General features: G+C 37.3%; 1 protein-coding gene across 6 annotated transcripts in view; it reads right to left on the bottom strand.

Annotated features, from left to right (window-relative positions):
* MYO6 (myosin VI) overlaps positions 1-16,676 on the bottom strand; it is a 116,521-nt gene that overhangs the window by 67,707 nt on the left and 32,138 nt on the right. For all 6 annotated transcript variants that reach the window (XM_064508685.1, XM_064508688.1, XM_064508686.1 and 3 more), the window contains exons 3-6: positions 10,082-10,151; positions 4,809-4,882; positions 2,552-2,681; positions 1,420-1,525 (exon numbers count right to left, since the gene is read on the bottom strand). In XM_064508685.1, the coding sequence (XP_064364755.1) occupies positions 1,420-1,525; positions 2,552-2,681; positions 4,809-4,882; positions 10,082-10,151 (380 nt within the window). The remainder of the gene's footprint in view (positions 1-1,419; positions 1,526-2,551; positions 2,682-4,808; positions 4,883-10,081; positions 10,152-16,676) is intronic.

The following is a 16,676-nucleotide window of genomic DNA, read 5'->3' as shown; positions in this document are numbered from 1 at the left end:
AACTTGAAAATAGGAAAATAAACCCACAACATACTTGCTCCCAAGTCACAGCTTTTCTTTCTGAGTACAGGGCATACTTTCTAGAAATTTACAGGTAAATCTGGGACATGTTAAAAATAGTTCTCAAAATGGGGCCTTCCAAAAAAGTTTAGCAACATTAACAAATCTGTATTTTTCTCATTACACAAGGGAAAAAAAAAACTTCCTACTTTCAAAACTCAGTGACATTTTGTTCACAGACTATACTGCAGTGGGTGGTAGAGCAAAATAGCTGCAGTGATATTTGCCTGCCTTGTAATCAGAACCTCTTTGCTGAGGAGCAGAAGAATACTTCCTTTGAGAACATTCCTCAGGGGATGTTCTCCTAGCACCTGCTGTCTTCTTCTGTTCCTAGCAGGGTCAACTTTGTGAGTAGTCCTCAGCTAAGATACCCTCTATGAAAATTACTACCATCGCCTTGCAGTAACTCTTAACAGCTATCCATTAAAGGTTAGACAGGGTAGAGAAGAACCATATAAAGAACAAATGACCAACTAGGACAATTCTTTCTGGGATGCAGAAGATAAGACCATTACCCCACACAGATACTGGAGAATACATGATGTAAAGGAAAAGAAAATTAAAGATTTATACAGGGAAACAAGGACAGGGGGAGCAGAACATATATATGCTGCCTGCACTGTGCTTCCCTGGAGAATCATGCCACCTGTAAGTCAATTTAACTGGGCGGTGTGCTCCAGTTTTGGTGTTCCAGAGAGATCTAAAGCAGTTCAAGTATAATGCAAATACAGTCAAAAACATTAAGATAATATAAAAATGAAGGAAGGATATATATCGGCAACATGACCTCCCTGTATTTTAAGGTTCTTGATTTAGTACCTGTCATACATGAACATCAATTAAATTAACAAATCCCTTTATTCAATACTTATTCAGTAAATTAGGGTAGAATTATATTCCAGAATCCCTGCAGTCATCCCAAATTCAAGAGTTAAAAATCTTGGATATTCAAACAAGCTAAAGAAACAAAGACAAGGAAAGCAGAGAAATGCACGTGTATGGCAAAAACAACACTGTCATGCAAGACACTTAAAATGTCTAATTTTGTTTCCATCTCTTCTAGGAGGAGTTTCCATCTCTCCTCCATCTCTATCAAAATGACTGAATCATAAACTGACAAGCAACAACCAGGTACATTTCTTGAAAATATAGTCTTTTCCATATGTTATATCAGCATACAAGTTTAACCCTATGAATTTGTTGTATTAATGCATATGTGGAAGTATATATTTATCTTCCTGAATTGTCTTAAACCTACTTTACTGTCATTGACTACCTTACAATTAGCTCTGTCTACATGTCAAACAAATGCATCAACATAAGAAATTCACTGAATAATTTTGGTCCAAAAGCACAAACCTCAAAACAAATTTAGTGTTTTCTGTCTTTCCAGCTCCTGATTCTCCAGAAACTATGATGGACTGGCTCATCTTGAGTACTTTCATATCACGAAATGCTTTATCAGCTTAAACAAAAAAAAAATTAAATATAACAAAAATTATGCTTGCAATTCTCCTGAATATTAAAATAAAAGTTAATCTATAATACAAAAATGAAAAATTAACATTTTAAAGAATAAAAAGCAAAGTTTTACAATCAAAAGCATTACAACCTATTAAAGTCTGGTTCCCTTTAAATTATATTACAACTGCCCACCCTCCAACACTGACGTATAAGAGCATTAAGTCTTTAAATACAAAGACCTACTGAGCTATATCCAGGACAAAACATAATAAAACACAAACAGCTACCTAGGACTAAATCTCCAGAATTAAATATATTTATAAAATAGCTTAAGACTGATTTTGTTTTGATTATTATATATTTTAAAGGAAATTTTCAGTTGCACTTTCTAACATGACGTTTGAGACAAGGAGACTTTGAAAAACACTTTGGGAAATTTTCTTATTATGCAACAGGTAAAAAAAACCAAGCTATTCACACTTCAAAAGGTGTTTGATTACAAATCAAAATTCACATATATAGCTTTAATACGCTGTGACAAAGGTAGCAACAAATCAACTGTTGATTTGTAGTTTGCACTTTTTTTTCCTTGAATACTATTACTTGCAAAGTGTCTAAAATCAGGTTTGTGCCATTAAACCAAACCTATAAAAAGAAACAGCACATGTGCTCTGGCAATATGCCAAAAGATAAAGGCGCTCACTATACTGAAAGACAGTGCCAGTTATGTTATTCTTCACTTCTAAAATTTGCATTTGTTATTTTTATGATCGTAAACTATATTTATTGAAACTGCTGACATATAAAACACTGGAGCTATGGAGTAATTGCCTTTAGTTGCAAGGATTGCTGACTTCCAAATTCTTCAAATTGCACAACAAATACTAGATTTGTAATTTTAATAATTCGTGCTTTTAGCTCATAATAGTTGAAAGTAAAAGAGTTAGGTTACAGATGGTGATTGACACACAACAGCAAAGCATTTAATACTTGCTTTATAAAAGACAAATACAGACTCAATACATACCAATTGCAAAAACATGTGGTGGTAATGTCCCAAGTGATCTACCTTGGTATTTTTTAATGGTTTCTGAAGAATAAAACTTAGGTATATCAAAATATGGATTCACTGCAATGAGAATATTGGCTACATACGTCTGTGAAGAAAAGGATTAATAGCAAATCATTAGCTAGTATCCAACCAACTGGTTAACAGCAATTTTCAATTACTATTGAAGTCTACAGCCTTTTCCTCAAGTTCCAAAAAATAGGATGAAGGTAGGAGACAAAACTATTGGTAAGTAAATCTGTAAGTATAACAATTACATTTACAATTCTTTCTTGCTGATGCAGATACAAGTAAGGGACATTTTTTCAGAGTTGCTCTAATTGCCTTAGAGCCTTCTCCATGAAAAAGCACTTCTCAGGAGAATTTCCTAACCACCTAGCTGTGGAATATGTTCTGAATTCGACCTTTCTCCTTCTCCTTTTAATTTATTTCCCATTATATGATCAGCGACAAGACATCATTACCTCCTCCTCAAGAGCGGATAAACTTGCTAGCATCACGCAATCTCATCCAATGAGGGAAACAAATTTTCAATATCAAATGCAACTAACTCAGCAGGAAGGACAGACAGAATCAAGGCAGGAGCCTGGGAACATGCTCAAGCCAGGCAATAAAAGCATTCAGCTGAGAGAAATTAGCTATGGCTGGTTCCACAGTGAGAAACACAATACAGATGTTCTCTAATAGAGGAGGAGTTCAAAAAAAATCTCAAACCAAGATTGCTTTTTTCCTTTCTGCAGAATAAGGACAACAACAGATAAGTTTTTTAAGGCTTCTGAAAAACTTTCATGGTTTGATTATAATGGCCAGATTACACACCAGGACAGACAGATGTCTGAAGCATTTAAAAAAAAAAAAAAAAAAAAAAAAAAAAAAAAAAAAAAAGCAGATTTGCAGGAAAAGGCCCTAAGAAATCACATAAACCAGCTTCCATAACTTATTTGGTTTGTTGTTGCTGAGATCATCATATCCCAAGATGACTGAAATTTGGACACTAGCATGACATGTTGATAGAAGGCTGGACCACACACCATAAACAAGTTTCCTTAAGTACTTCTATTCCCACTATTTATTTCAGTGAAGGAAAACACATACACAGAGCTCTTCAAAAGCTGCAAGTACTAATATTAGTTTCCCCTCGATAACAAGACAAATATTATTAACTAGCACTAAAAAAGGCAAAATACTGTTGATTCAAATGGTATCTTAAAGTTAAAAGGGAAAGATAGTTAAGATACAAACTGAGCTAATTTTTTAATTATTTTTTTAGAAAATACCCTCAACTCAGGGCAACTTAAGTTACATTTATGTAAAATGAAGGAAGGCCCTATGAAGCTAAATACCATTCTACTGAGTGATTAGTTCAGTTTTAGGATTTTATTTTATTTCATTGGGTTTTTTGGTTTTGTTGTTGTTCTTTCGTTTTTCCAGAACAACACTCAAATGGCCATTTTTATTTATTTACTTTAAAGATGATGCTTGGTCTTGATCCCATAAAGAATTTATAGCTGTGTAAAGCTAACCACAACATGGCAAAACAAATATTTTTTTTTATATACACACACACAGGTTTAACTCTAAATCATTACATTACAGAACATTGTGGTGACACAAGAGTAGATTAGCTTAACACTGCCACTTAGAAAATGTGAAGAAACATAATTTATTATCAGTAGCCAGCTTTCTATTTACCAAAGAAAAAAAACCCTTATCTTTCTTCTATTTCACAGCTGTCAGTGTCAGGGCAGATGGCAAGGACAAAATGTAATTTAGTCAGAATTCATTAAGTACAATTAGGCAATTTGATAGCAATATAAAAGATTAAGATGGACATCTGAGCTAGGAGGTGTCAAAGGAGGCACCTGTTTGCTTCGTTCAAAAATAATGAAGAAAGGGAACCATCTTCGGCAACAGCCTCTCTACTGGCAAAGCAAGCTAGCTGTAGGAACATACTGTTCTGATACAATGCTACACTCTAGTCACAACTAAATAGTCATGTACCCTGCCTGGTAAAAATTAGCCAGCAATAACTTGATCCAGATCTCAAACACGGTACAATGTACCAAAAATGCCTAAAACCTCCCAAGTCCCAGAGTTATCATTTCTGCTTACTCTCTGTGATAGAAGAAAAAGGAGCAAAACCATGTTTTTTGTTGAGCCTTTTTTTGAAAGGATTTTTACCATTAGACTGTTTGACGTGACATGCAATACTTACATAAATTCTGTCTTTACTGTACCGAACTTTGATATTGTGGAGGAGAGTGGCTTCGTTTAAGTACATAAGGGAACCTGCAATTAAAAGACAACTATATACCGTTAAGAACTCAGGACTACCTTAGTGTACAGCCAGGCAACTAAAATTCAGCCTTAAGGAGAGTTTTGCTTCCCCTCTCTTTGGTTATAGTTTAATCCTATCATTTCTTCATACTCTCTTAAAGCAGAACTGCTGACTTAAAAAATATTTTAAAAATTTTACACTGTACATTGTACAACAGTAGTTAAAGTTGCTGAACACAGAATTAGACTATGGGGTCTCAACACAGACCCTGTGAAAGAGGTAGTTCTACAGCTCCCTTTTAACAGCCTTTCAGATAAGCACAGTGCATTTCCCTCTATGCCTATCAAAACCTGTAATACTGTTTTCTTCATTCCAACCCTGCAGTCTCTGCAGTGATGTACACAGAGTAATACCACCTAACTGCCTCTCTTGGTGATTTTTAGATGTTTGTGTCACTGATTCAAGCAGCAAGCATTTTCTAGAGGCAGCAACAGGTATCATTCTGACACCAGGTACCAATGCAACCTTTCAAGTCTCATTTCTGAACTTTGTTCCTCTTCAAAGAAACTATTAGGAAAAAGAAGAAAGGTTAACGCAAGAAAACCTAGCTATTTTTAAGCTTGTTAATGTGAAATAACTGAACTAAAATTGCTGAAATGTTAGAAGAAGGCAACTCAAGGCAGGGCAAGCATACACAGAAAGCTTCACATCTTGCAGATTAACATTCTGGCAAAGCTAGTCCACGTTTTCAACTATAAAAGACTGGAAAGTGTAAAGCAGCCTTAATTACAGAGGTCATTAGCAGTTCCCACTGTAACAATATTAAAAACATTATTCCTACAGCTACTGAGGGCACTACTTATTCCACAGCCTCAGTTTTCAAATATGCTTAATCCTCTTTCTATCCACTTGAAATTCAAATGCACAACACCCCTTTTTTGTCTTGTTGCAATGACCTGACCAACATACTGATAAACCCTGAAGTACTAGCAGCACTTAAAAAAAAAAAAAATCTATACATCTGACTTTTTTTTTTTTTTTTTTAAACACAACTAGCACTGTGCTTTTAATGGTAACTCCTCCTTCCTACCTCACACAAGGGTCACATATGCACCTCCAACCTACAATAACCAAAGTGTAGAAAGCTATTGCTGTTTCTGAATTCAGGACAAGAGGATCAAAGTCCTTTCGGGGGCTACAACAGAGAAAATTGTATGCTAACTTACTTACATATAAGTGCAAGAAAGACTGTGAATTCTTGTTTCCCAAAGTCAGTCTTCTCAGGCATCTCATCCAACAAAGAAGCCTGAAGCTGAGTAAGCAGCTCCTAACTTCTCCCTTATGCTCCTTCCACTGAACCAAAAGATCTTGGTAAGGGATAATGGGAGCTTTTCAAGAGCATGCATGTTTTCTCTTTCAATGTTACACATGTCCTTCTGCAGTGGAACGAGGAGCAACTCCGCCTCCTACCAGGTGTACCAGACTAGCCTGAAGCAAAAGCAGGTTCAGCAACTATGTGCGGCCTCCCTCTGGCTTGCAAAGCACCACTGAATAATAGCACTTCCCTCCTTTATGTACCTAAATATAGCTTTACTTCAAATGGCTGGAGTCAGACATGTTTCTCAGAGGACCCTGTAACTTCCAGGTTGTTTGGAAGAAACCACCTTCCTCCATAAAATCCCTTGCACATACGTACCTGCGCCGTCTGAGGCTGAGGCATGCAAAGGCACGCTTTTGCTTTACACTAAGCGGAATCGCCCTTTGGACCACAACACCCTTAAAATCAGGCCTGTGTCCGATTCCTTCGTGCAATGGCAGGCCAGCACCGATCACCACAGCCCCTGCGCTGCCGTCTGACCAGTCCCACTGCACACGAACAGCGTAGTTGCTCCAGGCACTTTGGCCTTAGGGTACACGCACCACACAAGCGCTCACGCACAGGTACTGCTCACCTGCCATTCTCCTCCTCGCCTCCCCAGGCATTAAAGACCTGCCTATGCATTAAAATCCGCAAGCCTGAGAAAACAGCTCAAAGACCACAAACTGCAGGTCTCCTTTGACAGACCTGCTTTTTCCTTCACGTCTTTTAATGAGGTCCTCCCAAGAGAAAAAAAACATTAAAAGGAAACAAGCCAAGATCAGAAACTTCTGCTTGCGCTAAAGAAAGTTAAATCTCCTTCTCTCCTTATGTGCATCTTTGTGGGGGGCCTAATTTTTGACATTTGCTAATTTCTAAAGTTCTAAAAAAATTTTGTTCTCAGCATTAAGGAATTAGTTTATAGTAGTAGTTTTGCATGCACTTATAATTCAAAGGGAACAAACTTCTCCCTTGACTGGATCTTCATAAGAACTCAGAGTTTGCAGTATATTTCAACAGAAGTAGCGATCAGTTAAGCATCCTAATAAAAACTTAATAACTATCCAAACAAATGACCCCAGATTTCAATGTGTCCCCAATATTCTCTTGGCAAAACAATTCTAGTCCTTGTTAAAGGAATTATACCCGCAGACTCAGCGTATAATTCGAGCTTATTCCCAGGGGGAGTGTTGCCTCCTTCGCTCAAGACATGCAAACTACAGCTTATGCCATCAAAATGCATCCGCTCTCAGATAAATCCTTTAAAAATGGCATCAACATCCAGATGCAAAGGAAGTCACCAGAGAGAGAGTTCTGAATATTCATATGGCTCATTCCTAAATATAACCAAACTCTGTGTGTGTGTTTTATAGTCCATATATTTACTTACACACATATACTAAGTTCACAGAGGTGAGGTCAGGTGCTTGAAGTCAGGAAATATCAGTGTCAGATACACTCACACTGGCTTTCTTGTGTACACAATGAAGCAAGGTTGTACAGAAAATATTTTTTTTATCATGTATACAAGGCTTAGCATCTGTACAACTCATTTTTAAGATACTCATCTGATACCCTCTCTCCCTCATTCTTTGCACTTGTTTTACCTCAAAATGAAAATGTTTTTTCTTGACCATAAAAAATAAAATTTCGACATTTGTCCCTAACCTAACTATAATATGTATACAAAACCAAGACAAACTGAAGGCTAATTCTGCAGGATTACCTATCCTTAAATTTGCAGAAACAAGCCCTTAAAAATCTTACTGAGCAGAAGGGATTCGGGTAGCAGTAGCAAGCTGTTACGCTTTATATACATGACCATCAAATTGTTGCCAGAGTTTTCATAGCAAGTTGTTCACAGTACAAGAGCATATCCCTGATTTCATTCTGGTAGCTAATACAGTAACAGACCTCAACAACTTAGAAGAGTGAATCACAAAAAAGTTAAATGCTTTGCCCCAGTACTGTTTGCAATATTTACTGAAAATTCACTTTTGAGGAAGGGCTAGACTCTCAAAAAGGCATCTCTTGCAGCTAGTGCTACAGGCATGAGGGATAACGGAAGACTAAGGATGAAAAAAAACTATACTTCAGCAAATTACTCCCTAAAAGGGAGCTAATCACTAAGCATGGGCCGGAATGGTAAATATATTAACTAGTTTTTCAGTATTTTTCAGAACAGTACTATAAGGAGAGACTGAAAGCACACAGTATTTTATAGAATTTCCTAGTGATTTATATTACTCTGATCCCCTTAAAGATCAATGATGCCAACATAAATCCTCCCTGACAGAGAAGGAAAGTGAAGTTGGGTTTTACACATCCTGGAGATATACCTCAACTACTGACCAAAAGGTGGGAAGATATGAAAAGCCCAAAAGTAATATTTGATACAGAAAGGATGACAGGTCAAAGCATTTCTAATTTTATATTTTAGACAGGAAGCCAAAGAAGAAATTTTCTGATAGAAAGACTATTTTAGCTTAACTGAATACTACTTTCCTGAAATAGCAAATTATTCCCATAATCTCATGTCAAATTTCAATTCTCTGTCAAGACAGTGAGGTGCTAGGACATCACGGTGAAATCATTACGACATACACAAATTCAATGCACTTCCCTAACAATTGTCGTGTACAGATAAATAGATATCAACTTTGAAAAGTTTCAACCTACATACTGTCTGCAAAAATATAAGTAACTGGAAAAAGACCACCAGCTAGAAAACACCCCCCGTCTTTGGTTCTCACCCATCTAAGTCAGATCATAAGCTACAGGTCTCATTTTCCTGTTCGTTGCAGAGCAGCTATAGCAGCTGCACTTCCTGCCAGGGGACATAATTACCATACCCTATTCCACAATAGGAATTGTGGTTCTTCAATCATCTAAACAACTTTGAAAGTCCTATGCTCTATTTATTTTAAATGAAGAACAATAGAAGCTACTTTTGCCCAGCATTTAAAAGGTAATCAATATTTTGGCCAATCAGTAAATCCCACAGGAAGCAAATGGGAAAGATAATTTCCTTCATAAGGCCTTCAAGATACGATAATCTCTGTAAACAGATTTGTTCACACAGAGCAACAATAGCAAAATATTTGTTTAACAGTTGCCCAGAAACTGCTGCTAGTTTATTCCTCTTTTGTGGTTCTCTCTCCTCAGGTTTGAATACTGTATTTGTTTTCACAAATCTAATCCATAAAATATTTAACAAAATAAAAACGCCACGAGTCAACAGCAATGCAGGTATATATAAATTCATCTCAAAACTCCTTCTTCAGGAGCACTCCTGTATTGACTATATCCTATTTCCTCTTCCAGTGGCCCTGATGGATCCATATCCTTGTCTCCAGTTTTGGGCAGGTTATCTTACAATTTCTTTGCAATTACCCACACTTCCAAAGGAATGCTACCCAAAAAGTGGGTAACACGCAGGAAAACACAGTATAGTACAGTTGCTGATAGAGCAGCTAATTATTTTGCTGCACTACAAAAGACTTAGTCCCAAAATGCTGCATGCAGTTGATCACGTTGCAGCTAGTAACATCTGATGTAGATCTGAAGTCAGTCAAATAGCAGTTGTACGTGGGAATAACGCAACTGCAAGTTCCCTTTAAGTGTTCGTTTGAAAATGAAAGAGGCCACAATGAATTATATGGGCAAGTTCTTGAAAATAGGCTTACTTAAAGAGGTTTTAATGGACTAGTAAAGGTCATACACAAATTCAAGCAAAGGAAAAAAATGAAAAGACTGCAAGGAAGAAATACAGAGCTAATAAGGAAGCCATATATTCTCTCCTGAACATACTTCATTCTCAAGTAAGTATTTAGTTTTTAAATACATAACTCACAGTTATCTTCCACATCCTTTTTACTGTCCTCTTCTGCAGGAAACACTTGACTGACAGCAGCCTGGAAAGTCTGTTAGATGAAATATAGCAACATTTTCAGAATTCCATAGTAATAGGAATATAGTTCAAAGACGTCTTGTAACATGTTGTAAGTAAACACACTGTGATTATGCATGGTTGAAATAAAGTTGCCAGCTATATAATTCATCATTGCAAATTTTACTGAGTTACTAGATGCATACAGGGAGCTGCTGCAATCACCATAATATATATTTTAATAACAATAATACTTAACACTTATTTCCAAAACTGCACGATTATTGACACACAACAGCAAAAAACAGTATCAAAAATAAGGATTATAAAAATGGAACTGTGAAAAAACCAAAAGAGAACAAAACAAAAAAACCTTTCTTGGTTTAGCAAAGCAGCTCAACAAGTAAAAAACGATCTACTAGCTCAGTACAAGGACTGCGCTGTCATTATATACTGTTTTAAAACATAGACATTTAAGCCACAAACATTTAATACATAATACAATCCTCTGTATCCCCAAATACTGTAGCTTTGGGTTGTTGCTTGCTTCCCCCTTCTCCCCTCCCCCCCAAAAAATCAGTACTAATGCAGAACAAGAACTTCCGTCAACTGCTGTACTCCAGTTGCACAAAAAAGCCATTTATCAAGTATTCAAGTACAACTGGACAAATTAATAACAAAAGCAACTTTGCCTCTCTTTTGTTCTCCAGAAAACGTAATTCATACCATTTTAAAAAGGAAGGAAAAACATACGCGAACACCTGTGTTACAGCATCTGCACAAAAATACATATTGGGAGGTGGATTTTTAATTACACATTTTTGTTTACAGTAGCAATACTTTGTTTGAACTACCTATGAATGAACAAAAGCCCTGTTGCACCAAATAAATATTACAGCCGCCCAGCTGCTGCAGGCACAGTCATCTTTTCTACATGGAAACGAAGACTGTAAGTCTAAACTACTCCCTCTAATTTTTCAAAAGACAAACAACCAGATTTAAGAAAACGACCTTAAGAAATGAATAAGTTTGTTTATTGAAAACTGTACTCAGCAAGGCAGTCCCAGGAAAAACGTCTCATACAAAAGTTTAGGAGAAATACAGAAACTTGCTCAATCTTTGCTTCAATACAATAAAAACAACATATGTGGTCTTATAACTACCACCATCATGAAGAGCCACAAATTCCAACTCACTTCAAAGTGGCAAGGTTTAAAAATTAAAATTAAAATCTAATTGCTGACAGTTGGAAAGCAGTAAGTCTACTATATCTCTCCCTGCAAGGCCATCCATGGTTTAGGTAATTTATAGCCCTAATAAATTCAATGAAGAAGTTAACTCCTGTTTATCACAGCTGCACTACTGCATTATGTTTAAGATTATTAGTTAACGTGAGTTATTGTTATGTGCAGAGGTCTGAATATTACCGATTCGTATTAAAATCTAGTACATAGGAAAATGCGCAAGCTATCACAGGTCTATAATTAAAAAAAAATCCCCAAAAATTCTTTACCACATGATCCTTTAAAAAAATAAAAGAAGAAGAAAAAGAAAAACACTTTTTTTTTTTTAAGGATAAAGTTTCTCCAGAGAAAACACTTCAGACATTTAGTCAAAGACTTTTGCATTAAGACATTTGCTTAAGGACAAACTCGTTCTAAAACAATGGAGAGGATATTCATCTTATGAAACACTGAAGTAATCTCAGCAGGCAAAACAGAGGGGTTTTGTTGGTTTTGCTGCAGTTTTTTTCCCACAAGTGAAGCAACCCTTGAAATCCAGTGACAATCTTCACTATTCTCCCAGAAACTACATGAGTGAAAAAAGATACCTTTCCATTCAAGCAGGATCTTCTTTCTACCATGTAATCCAATACATGTAGCCATGCCTTCCTTTATACCTTCCAGCATACCAACACAGAGACATCTCTACTCTCAGCTATATTTCACAAGACAACCTAAAGCAATACCAAGAGTTTGCAAGATGGACGAGAACACGTCTCATTTGCCCCAGTAAGCTGTGCTCACTGCTAAAATAACATCTTAGCTTGAAACACTGAACTTTGAACATTCCAATCCCTATTTGCCCAATACATGTATTCATTTATACTTAACTCTGGAAAATACCTTTGTAGTTGTTCACAGCATGCTAAAACAGATGCCCCATGAAGCCTTCTAGGACACTTTGGTGTTTGCTCAGAGCTGTAAGATGTCTCTCAGTTCGCTGCAGGAGGAGAGTTCACTGGTGCCTGCAGCAACACGTGCCTTCCCAACATCGCTAGAAATTCATTATTTAAGCTCTAGGAAACACCTGCCCCCTGTTCCTCATACCATAAAGGTCCCTGAAAGGCATTTGTCCCCAGTCACTTCTTTTTTTAAAAAAAAAAGATTTGGTATCTCTAAGAAAACAGTAAATGCTTAGTTTGACAATTTCACTCTAATCTGCCTTCTGCCTCTTACAGCACCAAGCACAAAACGAGATATATTCAACAGGACTTGAGGTCAGGATTTCCACTAAGTTTAGAAAAGTATATCCCAAGTAAAAGAAGCATAAATGCAATAGTAATTGAGCTTCTTTTGAATTAAGTAACTGGCTGCCTGTTGACCTGCCATCTTTCTTTTTTACATCAGAGCACCAACACGCTGTGCCGCAGGCCCAGGACTCCTGGCCATGTTTCTCTCTGCTCCAGCTCACTCAACCTTGCCCTTCCTCAGGGCAGCACTTCAGCCCTAGGTGGGACCACACTGATTAGCAAGCCACCCTCCAGTTTCACCCTCCAGACAGAAAACAGTTCTATTTTCTTTCCAGTTGTGGCATTTATCACCTTTGAAAGCCAATAATCTAGCTCTCATGGAGTAATTCCCATCATGTGTAACACACGTATCCTCTGTTCAGATAACAAAGTTATTGCAACTTGGATTACCCTTTCTTGTACAATGCAGTCTCAGTGACTCAGATTCTCCCCCCCCCCCCCTTTAGACATCCAGCTTTGGCACAGAAATGAAAGCACTGTTGTTAACCCTGCACGGGCTGCAGTACCCAAAGCTGCTACCGCTGCTTTATGAGTAAATCAGTACGTTGGCTAACTACCTTCACCAAGTCTGGACTGATGAACTTGGTTTCATAATACAAAGTAGTCTGTGGCCACACTGCCTTCAGATACTCCTTCCTCCTTCACTGCTTGTTGCCAACCTTCAAACTTTCCACCTGTACCTTTTTAAGGCAGATCCATCCCCTGACCCAGTTTGCTGTGTTACAAATAACTCTGCTGGCAGAGCTGAGAGGGTGCTACGCTGCAATGACAGAACTAGCTACGGGTGAGGAAGGAAGATTTTAAGACATCATCTAACTACTGTCTTGCAGCATTTATTGCAGTTATTAACAACACATATTACGTGGTATAAAAGCCAAGAGTAAGACACACACATACGCATTTACTTTCCAGTTTATGATCTCTGGTAAGTTACCATCTTCTGCAGAGACTACACATGACACAATCGCAACCCAAATTAAAAAACAGTAATAAGTTTTGCTGCCTGGATATGTTTACAAGATCAGGTTACTCAACTCCTCCCTGTAATTATCATGGGCAACCCCAGAGCTGCTGGATCACTCCTTCTTCCCAAAGGGCACTTTTGAACTAGCATTTTGAGTAAACAAAGCTGGTAACGTGCATTAATGCTTACTACAAATTAATGCTCTAAATACGCAAAAAGAACTGGGTCTTCTTAAAACAACAAAAAGCAATAAGAAACATTTCATTATAAAAGGAAATAAACACCTTGAAAAGACTGAGAACGTACTTAATCAAACTTCCTGATAATAAAAGAAGTAAAATATTTTCTTATTACAAACATGGGTCCATAATCTCTACAGAATTTAAATATCTGTTAACTCCCTTAGGTGGATGAACGCTACACACTTCATCAATTTGCTTAATTCAAGAAAACAGTCAATATCAGAATAACCATCTTTCTAAACAACAGAGATCGTTCATTGTGAACCACAAAGCAAAATATTCCTGTTGCTTCTTGATAACTCTTATTAAAAGGAAATACATTTCAAATCCTCAACAAGCTTGAGTATTAGAAATAAAGAGCATTTCTTACATAGGCAATAGTTTTGGTATTCTCAGAAATACTAGCGGCCTAAAAGCAGAATTCCTATTATATGAGGAACCATGGAAGCGAGCCTTTCACAAGAGCTCAAAAAATTTAATATTTACTGGCATGGAGATAAAGCTTTTTCTTGCCATACCTTCAGTTTTGAAAATTAAAAGCGTAATCAAGATTCAAAGGATACATGACAGCCCTACCACAGAGAACCCAAACTATGATACATATATAAGCAGTACTGCATGATGTTTAAGATGATTCTAAATGGCCCACTTTCCATGGGGAACCCCTAACCAGAGACCATCCCAGGTCTTTGGCAGGCGGTCAAACTTTATTTGGGACAAATGCACCGTCTCGACAGCTGGATGGCCCTCTGCAGAGTAAGCCAACGACATTCCTATCACATTGAAGTCAGTCAGTGAAGAGGGCTGGCAGTTTATCTTCTGCACGCCTGCACAGCCTGTCGCGGAGCTCAGAATTGCTAACTCTACATCCGTTGGTTGCTCCTGAATAAGCTACTTTTGAAAACACCTGCCCTACTACATAGGTACTTCTAGTGAAGCTAGAACCTTCCTCTCTAACACTGTTCCAGTACTGGGAATAGCAAAGCACACAGAAACACATCAAAAATGCATCCTACTGGCTGAGACATAAAAGTTTGCACAATGCTGCTAGAAGCAAATGAGAAAATCCAGGGTCATGAATCATTATAATGAGCTGAAAAAAATTCAGGAATGTTGACACTTTTCTCCCATATTTCCTTTGAGTTGTATTAGTCACTACAGCATCTGGCAGGACTGCACACAGACTTTTTTCATGAGTGGAAACTATCTACTTTTCAGTTTCCCACCATAGGGAAACTGTGATCCCAACGTTCCCAGAATCCAAAGCAGGTAAGTAGCGCAAATCTGAATCCCAGTTTCCCTGTTTACAGAAGGGCGCACTTAGACCACACAATTTTTAAATTAAAAGGGGTCATTTTACAACTGTCCATTCATGGGAAAATCAGAGCATGCATACATAACACCAGATGATGTTATATGTTCCATTGTTTTGAAGATTGTACACCGTAACGAAAAAAGCAGAAACTTCTTCAGTGGCAAGGTTATATTTTTGACAGCTGCAACTAAGGATCATTTTTGGTTTTATAAAAAGAGAGGCCAAGGAAGCAGATATTAGAAATCCTCAGTGTCTCAGGAGTCTCCTTATTGCCTGTTTGTTCTTCAATATGTGCACTTCTGCTCTTTATCACTTCAGAGCCATTTAGGGATATAAACAGAAATGGGGGTGGTTGATGAAAATCAGTAACTCCAGGTTTAGTGTATACTAGTCACTGCAGTATATATGGTAAAAAATAAATAAATAAGTAAGAGACCAATATAGCAGTAACTGCCCTGATATACCTTTCCAGAGTGCCAAAGGAGGATACAAAGTTTAGGTCACTAAAGTCAGTTGAAGCCTACTTAAGCATAGCCTTTTGACATTTAACACACTCTTGCCTGAATGATTTTGTTCTTTCCCAAACTAAAGAATGCGTAATAGTGCTAAATCTACAGACGTTATCACCAAAAAAAAAAAAAAAAAAAAAAAAAAAGTATCAGACGTTATGCTTACTTTGTATTTCTAAGGAAAAAAAATTAACTTCCTTTTCAAGGTTAAAATAATAAAAAAAGCCTATAAATAGTCCCCCAAAAGGAAGAACTGCTTCATAACCTTCTGATGTGTGACAAGGCTTTCTCCATTAATATCAACATGAAAAAGAAGTTACCACAGAGATTTGCCCATTTCATAACTGAAGTTGTATGAAGGACAAAATTACCAGAAACAGCACGTATTTTAAATAATATTTGCAAACACCAAAACCAACAGCTTTTTAAACACAGCATTTAATCTTATTCCCGGTAGTAAAAACCAGGGCACTTACCATCCAAATTAGGATAATTGATAGGTACAGGGCACTTCCTGTAGCAAACTGACATTTAAGTAAGACATACTAAATATGAAAGATGCCATGATAAATGAGGCAGTTTGAACACACTAATTAGGATGGATTAGGACTCCATTTTAAATGTTGCATTGACTTAGTCTTTAATTTGATGTAGCAATTCCATAGGACCTTTGTTTGAGACTCTGCTACTTTTCAAGGCACTTGAGAGCAGAGGATTCATCTCAAACTTTAGCAGTCTAAAAGGCAGGTATCTAATAGCTAGAGTCTAGGACTTTCTTGTAGTCACTGGAGAGCAAGACAGGCACTTCAAGAAGGTGGTTCATCCCATGATGAACCCCCCCCTCCCCATGTGAGATGGGTAGAACAGATGGTCTTTTGGCAATTTCCTTCACTGTCTCTAGGCACCTATCTTCAACAAGACACCTCATATTCAGCCTGCTTAGGTGGAGCTGAGGCTAACACTGACTGCTGAGATTAACACTGCATATTAGCTACA

This window comes from Dromaius novaehollandiae, chromosome 3 (assembly GCF_036370855.1).
Source record: "Dromaius novaehollandiae isolate bDroNov1 chromosome 3, bDroNov1.hap1, whole genome shotgun sequence".
NCBI lineage: Eukaryota > Metazoa > Chordata > Aves > Casuariiformes > Dromaiidae > Dromaius > Dromaius novaehollandiae.
Note: the sequence above shows the minus strand (reverse complement) of the source record. Positions and strands in the feature narration are given on the sequence as shown.